The 15,915-nt window shown below is 42.1% G+C and overlaps 1 protein-coding gene across 2 annotated transcripts; it reads right to left on the reverse strand.

Moving 5' to 3' along the window:
- Positions 1 to 251: 251 nt before the first annotated feature.
- Gmfb (glia maturation factor beta) lies at positions 252 to 14,119 on the reverse strand. 2 transcript variants are annotated; one of them, XM_040735739.1, is made up of 7 exons: positions 13,997 to 14,119; positions 8,894 to 8,990; positions 7,503 to 7,552; positions 6,943 to 6,992; positions 6,310 to 6,392; positions 5,587 to 5,660; positions 252 to 3,948 (listed from the first exon to the last, which is right to left on the reverse strand). In XM_040735739.1, exons 1-7 carry the CDS (start codon positions 13,997 to 13,999, stop codon positions 3,877 to 3,879), a joined length of 429 nt encoding a protein of 142 aa, XP_040591673.1. In that variant the 5' UTR covers positions 14,000 to 14,119; the 3' UTR covers positions 252 to 3,876. The 2 variants fall into 2 exon arrangements, with proteins under 2 accessions (XP_040591673.1, XP_040591672.1); XM_040735738.1 differs by having other exon boundaries at positions 6,310 to 6,395.
- Positions 14,120 to 15,915: the final 1,796 nt, after the last annotated feature.

The raw sequence follows: 15,915 nt of genomic DNA on the forward strand, positions 1-15,915 counted from the left end.
TCTGCCTCTATTGCTGTTCGCTGACATTCTTACAAGCCCATCATTTCCACATCAGACTGAGTTTTTACAAAGTCCATGTCATTATGCTCTCTTTCCATCAAGTTGCCCAGGATTCCTGTTTTTCATTATTGCTTTTTGGTTTTCCCCAATAAAGAGAACTGCAAACAGGCACGTGGCTCACAGAAACTGACAGGCAGGCATCAGTTGCTACATAGGGGAGGTGGAAGGCAGGTCAAATGAAACAGCAGAAGTCCTTTCAGGTTAGCATTTTATTTAAACCAGACAAGCACCATGCTTACCAAAAGACTCCAAAATAAACATGCGGTATGAACTAGCAGAGACTGAAACCACAGCTCAGGAGTAATGCCAGTTGTTGGTTTTCTTAAAGAATGACAGAGAACTGTTGAAGTCCACAAGACTAAACCACTGATGCTTCAAGCCTCCTGAATGAGATTATAGTGGACCATCAAAGTCAGTGGGACTTGCCCTGGCATGTTAGTGATCTCAAATAATATTCAAGTATTTATATTCTAAAAAGCAAGAAATTGTATTACAAGCTTAATGTAGTTGTTTTAAACATTACAGGAATATGATCACTGATCTGAAATGTCAAATGGTTTAACAAGAAACATTTTGTCTTGGAACCATCAGCATGAAGAGGCCTAGGAGATTATTTACATTCTTCCAGAAATACAAAATAAGGTTCATCCAGAAATGTTTGCAACATTTCTTCCCATAAGTTGTAAAGGCTCAAACTTTATGGATTCCAGTATTATCAGTCTACAGAGCAAATAAGGAGTGCAGCCATATTAACACTCAATGGAACTGATAGAATATACTCTACTCTCTACTTCCCAAATATTGGCATTTCAGCCCTTATGAAAATATCTATTCACTAGTTCATATACACATTGATGTTGTTACATGAGTTCTAAAGCATCTGAACATTTATTTCTTCTGTGCATCTTCTTTAGTTTCTATCTGGGTGGGATAAGAGCCAAGCTTAATTTGGCAATAAACTCCTCTATCTGGAAACCGTTAGTGAAAGTGGCAGACCAGGAAACAGTTTATGGCTAAGTTTGGCTCCTGAAAATAGGAGACAAAAAGGGAAGGAAAATGCTCGCACACGTTTTGCTACAAAGTATTTGGTAATGACAAAAAAATCTAGCAAAACTCCTTATACAAAAGAATGTTTAACTGCATTAGGCATCTGATTCAAACAGGGTGTAGAAATCAATTAAACAAAACAGCCAACTAGCTTTTTTCCTAACACATTTGCTTCAATATCAGAACAAAGTGATTACTGTTCAAAACTCAAGCCATTTTGGAATTTCAGCACAGTAACCTGAGAATACCTTTCTTCATATGTCACTTATGTGGTCACAAAAAAAACTGTATTAAATACACAATGTGATTCCTAGTTGGTTCTGACATTAGATGCTATGCACAACTTAAATAAAATCAGAAATTCCCGAACCAATGCTGACTTAGAAAACAAAAGAGGTTCCTGGAGAGAGTGGCTTCCAAAAAGGAAAGATTAAGATTTAAGGCTGAGTGGGAATGTTTGTTCCAGAAAGACATGGAGTGTAAAAGCTGGAATTAAGAAATCTGGACATGCTCTTTATGGAAAGATACAAAAGGAATAATAAAAATACTCTAAAGGAATATAAATTTTAGCTAAAGGGAAAATTACATAAATATTTGAGGAATACTTTGGAGCATAGGACTTACAAACTTGCCTAAGGACAGACAGAATAAAAATTTTGTTCTACTGATGCCCCAGTCCAATGTGCTGCCTTACAAAAGGGACACTTACTGGGAAGACTGGACAAGCTTAAAAAGAAAGCTGCTGACCACCCTGTGTTGCTGCTAGAGAGCTGGACATAGAGTTCTGTGTATGGCAGGTCAGTGCCATCAATCTGATGGAAGACTTCAAAATTTGCAAAACTAAGTTAAATATGCACGCCAAAAGAAAGAACCGTGTTTAAAATGTACACTCTTGTAGCACTACTTTCAACAGCGTACTTGTGCAAACAGGTAAAACAAAACCTTATTTATTTCATTCAAAATATTAAAGTTACTCTCTACTTGGATCTCATTTGCTTTCTGTAGGATTATAAGCAAGCAATTCTCTAACCCATAACAAAACACCTGTATAGTAAACTCTTAAATTTCCTGGGTGAAGTTTTCTCACTCTCTGGAAACTGAAAAAAAGGAGCTTTTCCATTCATGAGCCAATGCAAACACCTCCTCCTGCTCTTGCAATTCCTTCCTGACATACAGGTTAGTGAACACACATCTGGGAATACAATACAGGCTATTCCACCGTCAAATCCAACTCTTTGCTCCAGTAGAGCTGGCAGAGCTCTAAATATGACGAATATTATGCAATGAACACATAAAAATGTTTTGCTTGTTTTGAAACGATTTTTTTGTTTTTTTTTTTTGTTTTTGAGACAGGGTTTCTCTGTGTAGCTGTGGCTATCCTGGGACTTGTTGTGTGGACCAGGTTGGCCTCCAACTCAGAGATCCGTTTGCCTCTGCCTCCCAAGTACTGGGATTAAAGGTGTGTGTACTACCACTGCCCAGCTCAAAATGACTACCTTCTTAATGTAAGAATTTGGTTAGCCTCTACAGTCTCTCTACTTTTCTTTTTAAATCAACAGTTTCTTACATGTTTTCTTAAGTATAATATAATAACTGCAAGTAGATTATAATGCCTGCTTCCTAAGCGTAGTGTCACCATCTAACATGACTGGCTTTGTACATTTAGAATTTCTTCTGACATTTAGGATAAAAGGTATGACATCTATCGATGTGTTATTATTAACTATGACCAAAGTATTAAATAATGCTTACATATAGCACAAAACTAATAGTAAATATACCCCAAATTATAACTCTCACCACCATATATTCATGACTTTGGGCAGATAGTTGGATTTTTAAAAATAACAAATTGGTTTTATTACAAACTTCAGTTACACATATTAGAAAATTGTTTTACTTGGACCCTTTAAAAAATTATTAATTTCACCAAATCTAGAATACTGGCAGTGTAGAAGTCTTAAGCTAATGTTAATGCTGACAAGTCAAAGGCACAGTATCGACACATTTCAAACAGTGCTCACAAGACTTAGGAGGTGCTTTAGAGTGTCACCAAGCTACATTCTAAGCTCCCTATTAGTGACATAATCAGGAACGAAGCCCTTGATTATATAACTCACCAGTTTCTAAGACTAGGATTCTATTTCCCATAAGAAGAAAAGCTAATAATCACAACTCTACCATAAAATTGAACTCCCAGACCTTGAGAATGAGTGATTGATACAGTTTCTATACTTGATTAAAAAGATACAGGACACCAAGAAAGAATGAAAACTCATGGGAAGTGCAACAGAGGTTCTACTAATTCACTACTCTTGGCTCAAAATCGGTTACTTTAAGACTTTAGCCCCAAATGAACCTCAATGATGTGACAAGTGATAAAATGCTCTTTGCACTTGTAAACTGCCAGTACCCAGTAGTGGTCACAGGAGGAAATGTGTCTATCACAGTCTAGTACCCACCTTTCAATAGTGTCTGCAAACAGTAAATTCTCAATCATAAATGATAGAAATTAGTCTCGGGGTGCAAACCACCCTGGAGGAAAGTGGTCCGCCTAACAATGACAAACACAAGGAAATGCTTCACAAAGTCTCATTACTATGAAGATGATTTCCCCTTTGTTCAAACTGCACAAATGAAGAAGTTTTCTTTACTGCAGGAAACAAACTGTAAGTAACAGTGCATTTTTAGGCATAAATTAACTATTTATGTCTGGTTCCAGTATGGTCAGGTTAATACATAAACACTTTAGAAACACAGACGTTCACATTAGTGGAAAAATCCAAGTTTCTCCCGTAGCCATTCTTCAGTTAGGTCTTCAGTATTTCTTATTTCAAATACCTTAAGGGAAGGAAAAGAACAAACAAACTGAAGTCATTCCATCACCAAAAAAAAAAAAAAAAAGAAAGAAAGAAAGAAAAAAAAAACCCTAGATTGCACTGAATATTTGTTTTGCTCTGTTTTTCGAGACAGGGTTTCTCTGTATAGCCCTAGCTGTCCTAGAACTAGCTCTTGTAAACCAGGCTGGCCTTGAACTCACAGATATCCACCTGCCTCTGCCTCCCAAGTGCTGGGATTACAGGTGTGCACCACCAATGCCTAGCTTGCACTGAGTATTAAATACCATGTTCTGTTTCTTTCATATTGGTCATGACCATGACTTAATCTAAGTACATTAAATGTACCTTTTTGGCAATATCTAACATTTTAAGTGCTAAATACTTAATTTACCAAAGTGTAGCAATCAAGATGGCATAAAACCTATACACTCTTTTAAAACCACAAATTCTAAACAAGCACATACGTGCTAAAACCTTGTCCATTAGAAAAGACTATCAGGCATACATATCTAAAATCAACCTAGCTGGGAGCTGAAGAAACATAAAGCCAATCTTCCAGTTCAACATGTATCAGATGCTAACACCAGCTGCTGACTAACTTGATAAGACTGCACTCACAGTCCCTAGTTATAGTTCTCCAGCAGGAATCTGACTGCACGGTCCAGAGAGCAGGCTAGAGGAGATGAAGTATTAAACTACAGCAAACAGATGGGATCTGGAACCATATGTAAATCTGAACCTTAGCTCCAGCTAACACACAACCCGAGCAAGTCATTCATCTTCTGAACCTGCTTTTATTTTTACCCCTAAAACGACACTTGCATTTGTGTGTTTGCGCACAAGCACAGGCGTGCACATATGAGCCACAGTGTGTGTATGGAAGTCAGAGGGCAACTTGTAGGAGCCGATTCCCTGTGTTTCTACCATGTGTGTCCTAGGGCTCAAACTCAGATTGTGAGGTGGCAATTCCCATTATCCACTGAGTCTGTTTTCTTAGTTACAGAAATATGACTACCAATCTCAACACCTGTACAGAATGAGACTATAGACGTTAGAAAAGTAATGTGGAGCCGGGCGTTGGTGGCGCACGCCTTTAATCCCAGCACTCGGGAGGCAGAGGCAGGCGGATCTCTGTGAGTTCGAGGCCGGGCTGGACCGATAGCCTCCAAAACAATACAGAGAAACCCTGTCTTGTAAAAACCAAAAAAAAAAAAAAAAAAAGAAAGAAAAGTAATGTGGAGACTGTAATGTCAGGTCTAATACATCAGGGTGCAGACAGTATAAAAGACCTAGTATCTTCGTGGGTACCATGACCTTTTCTTTTCTTCTTCTTCTTTTTTTTTATAATCTCATTATGTGCCCCAAAGTAGCCTAGAACCCATGATCCTTCTGCCTTGGCTTCCCTAGCGCTCGGTTTACAGGCATGTACCACCACAGTTACAGTGGCTTTTCTGAAGCTGCTCACATTTTGGAAGTTATTTTTTTCTAATCAAATTATTTTAAAAACACATTTTGGTTCAAAGAGTACTAGGGTTCTCTTTCCCACTGATACAAAGCTTTATTATGTACCACAATAGTCTACAGGGCTTCAGTTACAGAAAGTATGTTTGCATTTGCACATGTCCAGCACAGACACTACCTTGGTTAGCTCAGCTGTCTGGACTAGCTTGTTCTTACTCCCAGCGTACATCATCTGCTGCTCAGGCTTGCATCCTGGAAAACATCAGCACAGAAACAAAGGGTAGCTTTTGAAGAGGGAATGGTTCCCATTACTTCTATCTTTCACAAAGACCTAGTTAGGATTTCCTTTCTACTGAGTTTTGCTGCAGAAGCTCCGGTCTAAATGTATAGGGCTACACTGTGATTCCTCCAGTGCACATTGTCTGCACAGAGACATAACAAATGCAAGTGAGCAGATCATTAGAAACGGCTCCAGTCTCCGCCCATCCTGATTGTCAGTCTTGGCACTTAAACTTTATTCAACACTAATGTAAATCTGATAGTACAAGGACCATCTTCAAGACTACAGACATATCACTGTAACTTAAAAAAAAACATAAGCATATTACCAAGGTCACACAAAGATCACACTTAAACAAGACTAAAATATTTATTTCTGATTCCAAAAGGTGTCATTGTATTTCTGAGTCACTACACTTGTAGGAATTAACCAGCAGAGGTAAGCACATTCCGAGAGATGGCACTTTACAGTGCCTGTTCTCTGCAGTGTACACATTGTGCACAGACACACATCAACTGACCTCAATATAAGCCATCAATAACTGCACCTTATAAATGGCAGAAATCTGTCTAGCAAACAAGGATCCGAGCCAAGTACACATTATTAAGGAAACTGACTTACCAACAGGACTGGAGAAAATAAAGCACAGAGGGTAAGAAACTCTTCCATCATCATGCTGATACTTATAACTATACACAATGAAGGTTTTTCTCAAGTTAAAGAAACTAAAGGCGCTGCTCTAGGACAGACAATAATCAACACCCGGAGCTAGTGAATGGCCTCATTCATTAAATTTACACCACACTTTGATATCGTTCTACAAACAGGCCCCAAAGGTAAATGATAAAGTCACACAGCCTCTCAAAATGTTGACTTTTTTTCTCAGTTTTTTTTTTACTATGTGCACATTAGACTAAAGAGAATTGTTTGAAAAAGAATTCCAATTATTACATCAACTTTCCTTTTTCTTGTCTACTGCATGCATATGTATTTTAACTTGGTTGTGGTCATGATGTGGAAGGGAGCTTTTAAGACGTTTTTAAACTTCTGAGTCAGCATAATGTAACAGTTTCATTCATTCTTTAGTGCTCTGCTCCCATTTGCCCCTCCATCCCCTGGCTGTCCTTCTCCCAACAGTCCCCACTCTGTTACAGTGCCATATAAAATACACCTTTTGAAAGCTTAACAAATGGGGTCATAAGTAAAAACCTGATGACTAACAACAATCTTTCCAAACCACTTAGAAAAGGATATCGAGGTTGCCGCTCAGGTAGTTCATCTTTAAGTTCATCTGGGGAGATGCCCTGGCACCACAGAGAAAAGAAACTGTGAAGCATGTCCTTACCCAAAGATTCATGCATTTATTATCATATCCCAAAATCACTTCCATTAACAAAACATAGGGCTGAAGGTCAGTGTTCCTCCTATGTTTATGTCCCAACTATCAGGAAACACTGTGCGACTGAGTGACATAAGCAGCGTCTCAGAGGAAGCAGTTAGATACATCAGCCACTCGTGACTGACTTTGGTTTGATACCGCTCTGTGCACAGCTCACCGGTTACGAAGCGGACTCCTCTTTACTAGGTACAGACTTCCAACTTCTATTTCCCACACTGGATCTCACCAATGCTTTAAGGCAGGCAGTTAAATCAACAAGACAACGTGGAACCAATAATTAGCCCATGTTTTTTCATGCATAATTAGCGCATATTTAAGGAGGTCCAGAACTTGCTTTAGTACATGTAACTAATATAACATTATTTGGACAACAGTCGATTAACTATAACAATAGTATTTAGCTCATTGAACAAACCTCAAGTTCCTCGTCCAGTACCACCAGGCGCTTATCCTTGTCAATCTTCACTACAAGAGAAGCACAGAAGAAGTGAAGAGTGATTCTAGGTGACCCTGACTGCCCATGCCATGCAGCTTTAGTCTATGGAGGAGGGAGCGCCTAAAAACTAAGGCATCAAGAAACACAGCATGAACGCATGTAAGAAGCAGCGTTTCCATTTGGGGGTGTAATTCCCAACATGGGCCTGCTTATTTAGAATCTTGTCAGCTCCTCACAAGACTGAGACTGTCAATATACAACAGGGTTAGAACTGCCAAAGAAAAGCTGACCAGGGCTCAGGAGAAAGAGATCCCAAGACACCCAGCTTCTCCAACATTACAATTCATGGCATATGATTATTAGTCTAAGAAAGTGAATTACCAGTTCCACCTCTTTTCAGATATAACTGGCATAATCCAAACCCAAATCAAAGAACTTAGGTGACCTATGCCTTTATTTTCTACCTGTCTAAAGAATCAACTACCTTTGAGTTTGTACTAAATTCACATTAAATTCTATGGACATATGATCACTTCAAACAGTCTCATCTGTTGGGATGAAAGGCACTATTACATATTTTCCCTATTAAGAACCATATGACGATTAAAAAACAAACAAAATAGCAAAAAGGGACTGGAGAGCAATGGCTGAATTCAATTCCCAGCAACCACAGGGCAGCTCACAACCATCTACAATAGAATCTGATGCCCTCTTCAGGCAAGTAGGGGTACATGCAGACAGAGCACTCATCAATTTAAAGAAAGAAAGGAAGGGAGGAAGGGAGGAAGGAAGGAAGGGAGGAAGGGAGGAAGGAAGGAAGGAAGGAAGGAAGGAAGGAAGGAAGGAAGGAAGGAAGGAAGGGCCCACATGATAGTATTTATTTTTTTAACAGAACCAAAACTCATGGTATGGTGTCAGCACCTGATTTAATGCACCCTGCCTGATGGATCTGTTGTGCAAAGTCTATACTTTTACATCTTCACCCTTAACCTTCATCCTTCTAAATGACTGCCCACAAAGTATCCACTAAACAAGTAAAGTGCTCTCCATGATACTAAAGTTTAGTGCAGAACTCTACCGTTTAGGTGTGGGCAAATGTTAGCCCTCTGAGAAGGACAAAGATCCACAGGTCACTACAAATGGGAACCCTCATTCCTCATGACCAAGACAGTCAGCTTCTCCCAGCTGAGTGGGCAGCTGACAAGGGGCGTGGGACTATCTATGGCCACAGCATGAAGAGCTGGTTAACTTGTAGAGGTGACAGTGACAAACACAGCAGGTGGAAGGAGAATCTAAGGGCTTGGCACATTCAAAGGAGCTTTAAGAGAACACAAACTAACATCACAGAGTTCGAGACAACTTTGGCTTACTTATAATGGCAGCATTGTGGGTTTCTTTTCGAAAACGAAACTTTCTCAGCTTTTCCACTAAGTCTTCAGCAACATCACAAACCACCAAAGACTCACTCTATAAGAGAGAGGGGGATACAGACACTTAAAATGTCATGACTTCAATATCTGTGCATTTAAAGAACTTTCAAATCTACCAACCTTGGCTCTACATGGATTAGTCATGCCTTTCATCCCTAATGTAAGCTTCACTTTAACTGTCTCTTCGGCTAACACATATTTCAAAAAGCAAGCACACACTAGTGAGCACTGCCCGTGAAGTGAGAGGAAGGGAGGACACGCGGAGGGGAAGGGCCGTCACTACGTCAGACCAGCAAGTGCAGCGGCTCCCACTGGGCGGCAAGAATGGGAAACCATTTTACTGTTTTGGAATTCCACGAAGAAAATAAAGATAAAGCTAACAGTAAAAACGAGGCATGTATATCTTAGTTGACCAAATACACACAACTAGCCATTAAGAATGTACAAAGGGAGGACTGGAGAAACGGTTCAGCAGTTCACAGAACTAGCTGCCTTCCAGAAGTCCTGAGTTCAATTCTCAGCAACCACACTGGTGGCCCACAACCATCTGTAATGAAACCTGATGCCCTCCCTCTTCTGGTATGTATAAAGACAGAGCACTCATGTACATAAACTACATATGTAAATAAATCTTTAGCATGGAGAGTGGTAGCTCATACCTTTGATTCCAGCACTGGGGAGGCAAAGGCAGAAAGATCTCTGTGAGTTAGAGGGCAGCCTGGTCTACAAAGCAAGTTCCAGGACAGTCAGAGCTGTTACACAGAGAAACCCTGTCTCAAAAAAAAAAACAAAAAACAAAAAAACAAAACTTGCCAGGTGTGGTGGTCCATGTCTTTGACCCTAGCACTTGGCAGGTAGAGGCAGGGGGATCTCTGTGTTTGGTCTACAGAGCAAGTTCTAGGACATCCAAGGCTATGTAGAGAGACCCTGTCTCAAAAAAGCAACAAAAGAATGTACAAAAAGGTAGGCGATATTCTGGTTACTGCCCAGCCCATTGCCCCTTGGAGCATACTCTATGTTTCCTTGAAAAAGAAAAACTGTACAAAAGCAAAAACAGATTAAATAAATATAGAAGCCAAAAGAAATGCTTAGAGGTTATGAAAAAATAAAGCTTTTCCCCAGAAATCTAGCAAGGAAATCATCAAATGCTTCCTTCTTTATTGCCACAAGCAAGAGGACAGTCATAGTTTTATATTTTTGTTTTGCTTGAGAGTCTTGGTAAGTAGCCCAGGTTGGCCTGGAGCTCACTATGTACCTCAGGCTGGTCTTGAACTTGCAACCCTCTTGCCTCAGATTCCTAAATGCTAGTATGTTACAGGGTATGATTATTACATCCAGGCTGTTTTGTTGCTGTTTAGTTAGCTGGTTCTCTCCTCGGGTGTATAGATGGTAATGATGTGTACATAGACACACATCTGTGTGAATTTGGGCATACATGTGCCACAGTATACACATGGAGATCAGAGGATGACTTTGGGTGCTAGTCTTAGTCTTTCACTATTTGAAGCAGGATCCTTTTGCATAATGTGTGTAAACATAAGCTGGCTGGTGAGCTTCTGTGCAGTCCCCTGCCTCTAGCTCCCACCTGGCTGCTGGATCACTGAGATTATAGACACAGGCTACAGTGCCTGGCTTTTCTTAGTCTCGGTGCTTCACTTTAAATAATACTCACCTACTGGCCTCAGCTTGTTTTTTTTTAAACAGAGGATTTTTTTTGTTTTTTTTGCCCAAGCTGGCTCAAACTTAAAACTTATGATCCTCCTCGCTTTAGCCTCTCCAGTAGCATAGGTATGGCAAGCGTGTTCCACCATGCCGTGCTATGATGTTTTTAGTAGGTAAAACTGAAAAAGCAGCCAGGCATGATGGTGCATGCCTTTAACCCTAGCACTGGAGAGGAAGAGGCAGAAAGATCACTGAGTTTGGGGCCAGTTGCAGCTATAGAGTGAGACCCTGTCTCCAAAACTGGGAAAAAATAAATGAAGAAACCTTCCAACATCTGCCAGTGTGGAGAATAGAGCAGTGACCCACGCATCAACCACTCAGCTCCAGTCACTACCATCTACATTTCACTGCCCACAGCACAGGTAACCAACAACACCCCATGCATGTCTTACCCAACGGCTACACACAAGTCAGTCACCTGGAAATACTGCACTAGTCGTCATGTGAAGATATCATGTGACACAGAAGCAAACACAGTAAAGCCGTTCTGCTCTAAAAACTCCCAGAATTCTAGTCTCCAGTACACAGATAGTGTTCGAATCCCCTCGCCATTTTATCTTTTTCAGTTGGCTTGAGTCAAGTCGCAAAAAGTTCACTTACTTTGGACTTTTCATATAGTAGTTTCTCCTGCTCCTTCAAGAAAATTTGAACACATCAGGACCTCAAAAGCATTAAGGCTTCCAATTTTAAGTTAAAAAAAAGAAAAGTAATGGAAGCCTAGGTACCTGATCCTCTGTTGGGTTAAAGACAGCATCCACTAAAGCAGGACATGGCTATCATCTTAACTTCCTTAAAATTCTAAGCTCTGGTAGTCAGCAGATGTGACATGTAGCGTAGGATGTGCACCTAGACAGCCAATTGGGAAGTCTACCCGGCCGAGGGGTGCGCTTCCTGGGCTAGGCACATTTAGTCTTCTATGTTTCTTTAGACAGAGGCCTGGAGCTAAGATTCAATCTTCTTTGATCAAAGATAGAATTAATGAAACTAATAAAAAACTTCTGATTTATATGTAGACAAACAAAACCAATTTGACACAGGAGTCTTACCTTTCAGCTTTGAGAATCAGAGCCACGAGTGTAAGTTTGACATCACTGGGCCAAAACCCCATGAAAACATGCTCAGTGTGTAACTGTTTGTAAGGTACTTGCCTCGTGTGACCCCCCAGCACAATTAAAAAGATGAGAACATGCTTTGATTTAATCTGTAATTCAGTTGTTTGCTCCTTCCCAATGCCACAACAAAGCCAAAAATTCCAAAGATTCAGGAACCAGGAGTGGTGGCACATGTCTGTAATTTCAGTACTTAGAGGCTAAGGCAGGAGGACTGATGTCTCTTCTAAAGAAGGAAAAGGTGAGCGGGAGGGGAGAGAAGGGAATGGACTCAGGCTTAGCCAACTCTCACTCTTGTTTACACTTGGAATTGTTTAAGAATGAGTACAAAGCCATAAAAACAAGTCTAGGTGGCAAATGGCATTAAAGGTAGTTGAGCTCAAACATTCATTTATTGGTGTATTCAGTAAACGAGTTCTGAATGAGCACCAGCACTGTGGTAAGTGCTAGCTTACACTATAGTCCAGTAGAGAAGAGACCTACATCAAAAAGACCTATGAGAACTGACGTGTGGAGAAGAACACCGTGGTCGCAGTAAAAGCCAGCGAAAGTGATTAAAGTGAGCACTGCAGCCCAAACCCTGAAGTGACAGTGTGACTCAGGTGCCACAAGCAGGAGTAATGGCCTGCAGGTACTCAGATTTCTATCCGATCAGCAAGTGTAAACTCAGCTTTAAGTGATATGTTTTAAGTAGGATCGTGGGAAGGCAAGCATGCCCATATTTGAATTTTGGTAAGATTATATTTGTTTTTATATGCAGTCAACAGGGAAGAACACCGAAGCCAGCAAGACCATTTCAGGTAAGAGATGACAAGGGGCTGAGAGGTTGAAGATCAGCATGAAAGAGGAGTAATCAGCTAGATTACTATGCATGTAGCATGAGGCTGACTCCTGCTTCATGTCCCAAGCCATCCATCTACACTAACACCATCCCCACTGGGCAGCAAGTGTAAGGCTTAGACGGGCTACAAGCATCTTCCCCCACATCTAAGACATACAGGTAGTGGATCCAGGAAGCAACTATGCCCAGCTGCACTTAGCCACTACATAGGAATTGGGCTAGATTCGTTATGAAGGAAATAACGGCCTACAAAGGTAACTTCTCGACTTCTGGCTTGTGAACACACACAAACGGCACCTTTAAGCAAGTTACAGTATTCTGGCTGAGTGAAGACCAGAAGCGAGAGGGAAACTATGAGTTCTTTTTGAACAAACCGAAAAGTCTCTGTAGCATCTGTGTGGTGAAATGCTTCCCGAGTATATTAGCCAAAAAGTGGAATATACCTTCTGGTTGGATCTCAGAAGTAAGGTCAGAGATACGAACTCACAAGTCAACTCAAAGTAGGTGGTAACCAAAGCCAGGAATTCAGCAAAGACACATACAGTGGAAAACGAACCCTGAGGACGGAGCCTAGGGCTCTTATGGGCACAACCCAGGAAATGGAGAGGGAAAACAGATGCATCAGCAGAAGTAGGAGGAAAGCCACGAGTTCTGAATCCCAGAAGCCTAAGGGGAAGCTCCACTAAAGGAATGCTTCAAACAGGAGTGTCAACACCCTGGAATGTGGCTTTAGGGTCGTAATGCAGAAAACCCGCGAGTTTCCTGGCTTCAATGACCACGGCAAGACCTGATAGAAGCTGCTGGCAGCTAGATGCAAGTGATTCCCGAGAGAGGAGTTACAGATAGCAATAGTGTTTTCCTGCTGCTGTTTCCGTGGAACTTGGTCGTATTCAAAAAGCGCCTCGGGAAGGATCCAGAAGATCCTCGATGGCAACTGACTTAATTCTCTACTTCATCTTTACGCTTAGGGTTCATTGTCAAGGGGAACAGAAGTCACGGCCCGAAGCACAGGAAAACTAAATCTCTGACAGCTGCTTAAGGGAGGAACCAGGGAGCCTCGGGTCCCCTGGGTTTCCAGTGGCGTCGACTTGAAGAACGCAGGGATCAGGAGCTACTCAGCGGGAAACTGGGGGGGGGGGGAGTGCAAGCAGACGGAAACCCCGGCGAGGCCAGAATGCACTCTGATCCCAAGCACTCCCCCCCAACGCCCAGGCCCAGCCCGTTCCGCCGCGGGGACCACCAGGGCCAGACCCCTGTCCACGCGGAGGCCACGTTCCAACCGCCGGCCCGCGGCGCGGGGGCCTTCCAGGCGGCCGAGGGAAGCCGGCGAGCCCGCCCAGGCCCGCGGTGCCGCCCTCCGCCGCCACTCACCATTTTCCTTCCGGCCGTCAGCGGCCCGTCGCCGTGGGATCTCTCGGGCCCCTTTAAGAATGGCTCCACAGCCGCCTCCCTTCCTGCCTCGGCTGGCGCCCGGCTCGGCCGCCCCCACCTGACTACGCGGCCTCTGCGGCCCGCACGTGACGGCGGGCGGCGGACGGCGGGCGGCGAGGCCCAAAATTGAGCAAAACGCGCATGCCGACCTCCCCTCCGCCCCTTAAGGAAGGACGTTCCTCCCTCCCAGTTGCCACGGAATGAGCCCGACCTCGGAGCGCAGGCTCTTGGTACTTTCAAATTTTCTACAAGCCTCAGCGGCAGGGATTTCATGATGACGAACCCGGGTCAATGGTTTTAATGGTAAATGTGCGTGCAGAGTACAGCGTACTTCCAGATTTATGTTTTCCAATGGTGGGCACGGCTTCCATCCTTCTGCCTGCCCCAGAGATCCATTCCTGACCGTCTGTGTCCCAGCAGTTGCTGAATACATTTCTTTTCCAAGCAGTATTCATATACTGCAGTATGAGTAAATGGTGATCAGTGTTGATTATGCGGGCTCTTTCTTTGAAGTCACTGCCAAATTGAGTTCTGAAACTAAAGTATGACACGCAAACCTATGGCCTTTTTATCTTATTACTATTACGGAGATAAATTTGTCCTTCTATGAAAGAATATGAGGTAGAAGAAAGACTATGTGGACGAAAGGGTTGGCAGCTGTACGAAAAACAAAATCAGAGATTTTTAAAAACACTTTAATATTTTGTATCCCGTTGGGACTTTCTCCTTGGTAATCCAGAAGTAACTATTATCCTCAAAAATTTTATAGAACTGTGGCATCAGAAATTCAAAAAAAAGAAAGAATGGGGATTGGAGAGATGGCTCGGCTGTTAAAAGCACTGGTCCTCCCTCTGGGGACTCTGGTTGGATGACCAGAACCCATCCACATGGTAGCTTCCAGTGAACTCCAGCTCCCAGGGATCCAATACACTCTTCTGGCCTCCAGGGCCACTGCATACACGTGGTACAAGCAGGCAAAACGCCCATACACACAAAGTAATAAAATAATTTAAAAAATAACAGAAGAATGGAAGGAAGGGAGGAAAGAAGAAAACCGAAGAGTAACTCTGAGTTCTAAAAGTAGAGTTTTGAATCTCCATAACATGATCATATTAAAAACCCAGACATTTCCTTTTCTTTTATTTCTACTTTTCTTTAGTTAATTAATTAATTAATTAATTTACTTTGCATGAGTGTTCTGTCTGTATGTACACCTGCATGCCAGAAGAGGGCATCAGATCCCATTATAGGTGGTTGTGAGCCATCACATGGTTGCTGGGAATTGAATTCAGAACAGCCAGTGCTCTTAACTGCTGAACCATCTCAGCAGTCCTAGAAGACTACACATTTTCAAGAAGGGGTGTCTTGTACAATTCTGAAGTTCTATTAGCATTTTTAAAAATCCAGACATTGGCAACAGTAAAAGTGGGACTTTCTGTACTCCACTCCTCAGGGAAGCTGAGAAAAGGTCATTAGCAGGAAGGAAAAACATTCTGTTTTGGAACTGTGTCCTCTGCAAGAGCAGCCAGGGCTATAAACCACTGAGCCATCTTTCTAGCCTCGTAAGTCACCATCTTAAAAAAAGGTGTGGGGGCGGGGAGATGGAGAGATAACTCAGAGGTTAAGAGCACTGACTGCTCCTCTAGAGGCCCTGAGTTCAGTTCCCAGCAACCACATGGTGGCTCAGAACCATCTGAAGTAGGATCTGATGCCCTCTTCTGGCATAAATGTGTACATGCAGATAAAGCACACATATACATAAAATAAATAACTCTTAAAAACAAAACAGCAACCTTCGCACTCCCCCATCCTCCACACATACTCTAAATTCTATAGAATCAGTACCTAAAAGGCCATAC

Source organism: Mesocricetus auratus, unplaced genomic scaffold (genome assembly GCF_017639785.1).
Source record: "Mesocricetus auratus isolate SY011 unplaced genomic scaffold, BCM_Maur_2.0 Super-Scaffold_100048, whole genome shotgun sequence".
NCBI lineage: Eukaryota > Metazoa > Chordata > Mammalia > Rodentia > Cricetidae > Mesocricetus > Mesocricetus auratus.